General features: G+C 40.5%; 1 protein-coding gene across 6 annotated transcripts in view; it reads left to right on the plus strand.

The window, feature by feature from the left end:
- Positions 1–4,472, plus strand: part of LOC135714648 (diuretic hormone receptor-like) — a 185,262-nt gene extending 180,790 nt beyond the window's left edge. For 4 of the 6 annotated variants that reach the window (XM_065238026.1, XM_065238025.1, XM_065238028.1 and 1 more), the window contains exon 12: positions 3,555–4,472. In XM_065238026.1, coding sequence (XP_065094098.1) covers positions 3,555–3,660 — 106 coding nt within the window. In that variant the 3' untranslated portion in view covers positions 3,661–4,472. The remainder of the gene's footprint in view (positions 1–3,554) is intronic. The other 2 variants (XR_010518865.1, XM_065238029.1) reach the window with 2 other exon arrangements.
- Positions 4,473–6,000: the final 1,528 nt, after the last annotated feature.

The raw sequence follows: 6,000 nt of genomic DNA on the forward strand, positions 1-6,000 counted from the left end.
CAGCTGTTTTGTGAGCAACACTGTATCTTGCAGTGTGACATAGTAGCCATGATTTTTTTTGCTGTATTCTAAGCACCAGAAACACCAATGTTGCCTGCTGAACACTTGATTGAGCATAATCATAAGACATTTAGTTGCTTGAATTATTGATAACTTTTGATACTTACATTATATTGAAAAGTGGTTTTGGACAAAGTTGTAGCTGGGAAAATTTGCTACGAGCTCAGTTATCATCTTGACGTAGGACTAGGTCTGTGATTTCTATATGGGGGTACACTTTGTGAAAACCGAAAATGGAACATGTAACAAAATTATGAAAGATTTTGAACGTTAATAACTTAGCTGCCCCTGGACCAATTTCAATAATTTCATCACTAATCGATCAGATATATTTCTACGCAACCGTTAAATTTAAGACTTTTTTCATTTTTCAAAATGTCACTATTGGAAATTGCCTGCATGTGCAACTGTTGCTTTGATAATTAAAATTATCACCGATTGCTTTGCGCACAGCGATTTCCCTAACACAGATTTCAAAGTTGAATTCGATCCGGACTCACCAAACGGTGTTTATTCAATCACCGCGTGGTGAGTGGTGATGTTCTCCAGTACAAAACGAACGGCTACCTGTAAGCAGCGAGTTGCAGCCCACATGAGCAGCCATAGAAGGAGGAAGAAGCCGGACCGCTATTGATCGGAATCAGTAGCTCCTCGTGAGTTGCTGTGGGCCATTTATGTCAAGCGCGTTATACTACAGAGTAAAAACAGAGATACACGCTCAAATTCCTATTCCTACTTAAAACACAAGCTCCAGATGCAGTTAACAAATAAGATTTATTATATAAGACCACGTAGTCCTACGTCACCATTGCGTACAACCCCAAAAGGGTGTCCCTTGTAGTTTTTAAAGCAGAGCAATATGGTAAATTGTTAGATGGATATGAACAAAACATTTGGTTTTCCCATAGTAATTCCCATGTAAATTTCAAATGGGTTGTGCCAAGTCAGTTTCTTATCGAATGAGTTCAAATTTTGGGAGGCTAGTCAGAACCCGATTTTGAACCGTATGAGCGCTGTGGAGCAAAAATGTCAAAATTTGCCATTCTTGATGGATTTGATTTGGGAATTGGACTGTTGGGGTGTGCTGCTGCAGTTGTCTTCGTTCGATCTCACTGGACCACGGTTGTTCTCATATATGAAGCTGGTTAGTAAGGATGAAGTCACAACTCATGTTTTCGATGTTTACCTTATTAACAAGGTCGTTTATTTGGAAGGCTCATTCGCGTTAGCTTTACGGAGCCGATAGTTCATTGTTCTTTGTTTGTAACAAAATTCACTAAATTCTATGTCTAGTAGGAGTTGGGCCGAATACTCGCGGCTTACCCGACGTTAGAGAGGTACATTGTCACGATGTTTACCTTACAGAATAAGCAATTCACATCGCATTGAAATGCAAAACACGTCAAATCCATCTGTTTTGAACAGTAGAGTGATTCATTGTGCTATGCACTTAAATTGATAGAGAAAGATTATCAACATGTCAAAGTTTCAAACACAAGAAATCAACGTGCATAACACATTGAACCATGGTGAAACACAGTTAAAATAAATGTGATTGTGCATATGAAAAATCAAGTGTATGTTGAGAACAGGCGAAGGCTCGTGTAAGAGCTCCGAAGCCAGGAAGAAGACAATTAAAGCCCGATTCAAAGTAAATTTGGACGCATTCAAGTGATCATAACTCAAGAATTAAACAACATACACGGTTGATCAAAACGTCAAGTAAAAGGGTATTTATTCAGCTTTTAAACGATATATAACAAGTTATTACATTTCACCGTTTCAAACGAACTGTCGCACTTTACTTGTGATCGATGACACCATGATTTGCACAGTCACTGGTGACACTGTACCGGCAAACTTATTTCACTTTAAACGTATTTGTTGTGCATTTGTCACTTCTTTACTGCATCCTCAAAGTTTTCGCTTGACAATTGTCCAATATTTTTCGATCGGTCTGAACTCAGGGCAATTCGGAGGATTAATCTCTTTGGCGACGAAATTAACATTGTTTGCAGCATACCATTCTAGTACCTTCTTAGAGTAGTGGCAGCTGGCTAGATCCGGCCAAAACATAACGTTGGTGTTGTATTGCCGAATGAAGGGTAAAATCCCTTTAATGTAAACCTTCGACGTCATTGTGTGAGACGTGATGAAAACCTTGGTTTTAAGGCCACAACTGCAGATTCCTTGCCAAATCATTAGTTTCCGAGCAAACTTATCAGCAAAAACAAATTTACACCTGGAAGGGACATCCCCACGACCAGTTGCCAGGTAAAATTTTCGTCCGGGGATTTGTTTATTATCCATTTTGACACATGTTTCGTCATCCATTAAAATACAGCCATCAAATTTCGTCAGAACTCGTTCGTATAGTAATCGTGCTCGTGCTTTTTGGCCACTAAATTTTGTTTCAGGGAGCGATTCGGATGTTTACTGGCACAAAAAGACTCATATCCTTCTCTTGAAGGGATGTTACGCACGGTGGAAAAGTTGGAATCGTATTTCTTTGCCAAATCACGTATGGAGACACCTGGGTTGCTTTTCACGTACCTCAACACCTTTCTCGTCAGCTCTTTGTCACTAGTGCTACTTTCATGATAGATGCGCTGTGCTCTATCAACACTCAGAGTATCCTTATAACGTTTGATTACAAGACTCGCCGTTGACTCTGGGAATTTGAACACTTTTGCTATTTTTGAGGCAGACCACGAAGGGTTCTCTAGATGTTTGTGCACAATTAATTTTCTTTTCTCAAGTTCCATGATCCGTAATTTCGGGATGCGTCGATCAATCGAGAAAAACTTTTCGCCAATTTCTTCGTCAATGAAACATCAACAAATGCCTGTCACATGTTTTTCGTTCCAACCACCAGGGGCGCGGTGGTGTGTCAAACCGTGCGTCCAGATTTACTTTGAATTGAGCTTTACAATGATGGTCGCTTCTGAACGGCTGATATGCCAGCATTTTGATGTTGCCTGCTATTTTTCACCCACACACTTACAACCAACGCATATGTTGTTCAAGTTTGTTATGGGCCATCAATTTATAGACCAGTTAAGAGGGTACTGTCAAATTTGTGAAATCCCGTCCCGTGCTTCTGATAGGGGCGCATGGATTTGCGATGGACGGGTAGCGCACATTTGAAAAATCAGTGAGTTACCAGCTCTAAATTCACTATGGCAGCATTGTTTCTAATGTGTCAGTAGCTAAACGATAGACATAAGCAATAGCGTAATAAAGCGATTTAAATAACACGAAACCCAACATTTAAATTTACCAAATCGTAACAATTCTACAGACAGCCCACAAACACTACACAATTTCACTTCCCTTTCCCCAGCAACAGCTGTAATGATCATCAGCACGTAGCAATTAATATTCTTCTTTCTTCCATATCTTTTTTGCATTTTCCATTTGCTGGCTTCGACCACCAACTCGGACTCGGACACCGGACACCGGACTGGACCAACCAAACCGAATTCACTTCACAGCACCCTGGAGTACAGTATCGTGATAATGAAAAGCTTAGCACCACCAAGAAGGCACAGCAGCATCCACAACTACAGCAACAACAACAACAACAACAACAACAACTGAGCGGAGATGGCCAAATTTGTGTACGCCAGACTCCGTCGGGATTGCCCGGGAAAACTTCGACGAAATAACTTGGATAATTGTGTGCGGTTTAGACGAAATGGACGCAACCGGAACGACGTCGGAAACTCCAATTAAATTGAATTCCAAAACAAACATCGTCATCGAGAATGGTTTCATTTTTTATTTGGGTGATTGTTTGTTTGTGGAGACAACTTTTAATATTTGCTACACCGACACCGACAACGATCTTCTGTGTAGACTAGTATGTTTGTTCAACAATTGTGGATTAGGGAAGAGTACAGAAAAATAAGAGGCAAGAGTAAATAGTATTTTGTAACAGACAGTCTACGGATGGAATTTCATCTCATCCGCTAACAGAAGTTGAAATGGAAAATGTTTAAGCTTAGTCGGTTGGATAGGGTAAATACAGTCATTTAGCAAAACGGAGTTTTCACATGCAGCAGGTACTTGATGGAGGCGAAATTCAGGGAGGGTGTAAATATTTACTCTTTCGATATGCAAAACGTTTGAAATTGTGGCGTGTGTGATCAGTGAATAGATTTAAAGTGTCAGGCCTAGATAGGATTTTGGTGTGGCCATATACAATTGCGAATTGAGAGGTCTGAATTTGACAGGCAGCTACAGAGTGTTACAGTGTACAACAGATTTAGGCTAGATTGTTTAGATGTAAGATTCATACGAATAAGAGACCGAACCAAAGCTTACGAATGTTCATATTGATGGTAATATTTTTTGTATATATTTGAAGGCAGAATACAGACACATGTTTATAGCTAGCATCTCGATGTAAACCGTAAGCTGTTTTACCTTGGAAAGAACGTCTAAATGCCCATTTCTCACCCAAACTGATCGACAGCATTATTAAATTCACACATTCATAATCCAATCATCTTCCTCGTGGAAATCCCAATGAATTTTGATCTCGAGCCAGCAAATTGCAAAAGTTCATTTTATCGACCATTTCAGAAAGGCAAAGCCCCAATTTCCGTGCCAACAGTCGGTCAGTCCCTCTAGACCTCCCACACCGCATGCACATAATCCTTCCATAAATATTTACACGTTCCCTCCATATCTGGCAACCGGCAATAGAACCACTTCGTCCCACCAGAAGCCTGAGCATCAGGTCTGCTGTGGATGTCTGGCTGCCGTGCATGTAGAACTAAATAGATGTACACTTTGTGGCTAGAAAGCGAACCGCAGAATGGCATATCTAACAGTGCCCCGCTCTCAGAATCTGCAATACTGCATCCTGGCGCTCCATCTCCGTGTGTGGCTTTGGCCTTGGCGTTGGATATCAGTCGGACGGTCGGAGGATGGCGTTTGCATTCTGTTTGTCTTCTGGATGATAAGCATATCGGACTGCTCGAGCACCGGCAGTAGCAAAACTATTACGAGGTTAGGAACGAAAAGTGAATTTGATGCAATACAATTTGCTAGTGGTCGCTTTTATAAAATAAACCCGGAAGGAAATGTGCAATGGCGGTGATGGCTTTGGGATGTTGAATACCGTTTGAGCATTTATTTTGTGAGCAGTTTTCCGTTTCAATCATAATATCCGGGAAATTTGTATGTGCTGTGTAGGGTGCTTCATGTTGCAAAAACCAGAATTTATCCAACTGACGTCTTACGAATTTAAATTCTCTTACAAAATGCTGATCATAAATAGAAGTCAGACATAGGGATATCATCTGGTGAAGTTCAAAATTAGGATATATAGAAATTGTAAGCAAGCAAGAACCGATTTTAAGAGGTTTATTCAATTAATAATTGTTGGTTTCACCCTTCCCAAGTAACCAAAAGTTCCGCATTCAACGATAAAACTCACTTCCAAGTTCCATAAAGTTCAAATAAAGTTCCGACAAAACCTTCAAGTTCCATAAAGTTCGAATACAGTTCTGACAGAACTTGCAAGTTCCATAAAGTTCAAATAAAGATCCGACAGAACTTTCTTCTCAAGCAACCATAAGTTCCGTATTCAACGATAAAGCCCACTTTCAAATTCTATAAAGTTCCGATGCGTACTCCTAGCAACTTGAAGTTCAAAAAAAGTTCCAAAAAGCATCCCTAAGCACTTCTGAGGAACTTCAGGCCAGGCTGAAAACAAAGTTCCGAACAAGTTCCCAGCAGAACTTCTTAGCAACTTTAAAATATCTTAAAAGTTCCCTGCGGAACTTCTCAGCAACTTGCAAGTTTCTATAAAGGTCTGTCATAACCCAGCTGGCACTGAGAACTCCAACAGTAGGCGGGACAGCAGCTCACTTTAATATTTATCAGATGACGTAGCGGTTCGTGCCGGAGGCGCTCACCCAGAAGGACCGG

The sequence above is a fragment of the Ochlerotatus camptorhynchus genome, unplaced genomic scaffold, assembly GCF_037179485.1.
Source record: "Ochlerotatus camptorhynchus isolate MF236.1 unplaced genomic scaffold, CSIRO-AGI_Acam_v1.1 ptg000686l, whole genome shotgun sequence".
Classification (NCBI taxonomy): domain Eukaryota; kingdom Metazoa; phylum Arthropoda; class Insecta; order Diptera; family Culicidae; genus Ochlerotatus; species Ochlerotatus camptorhynchus.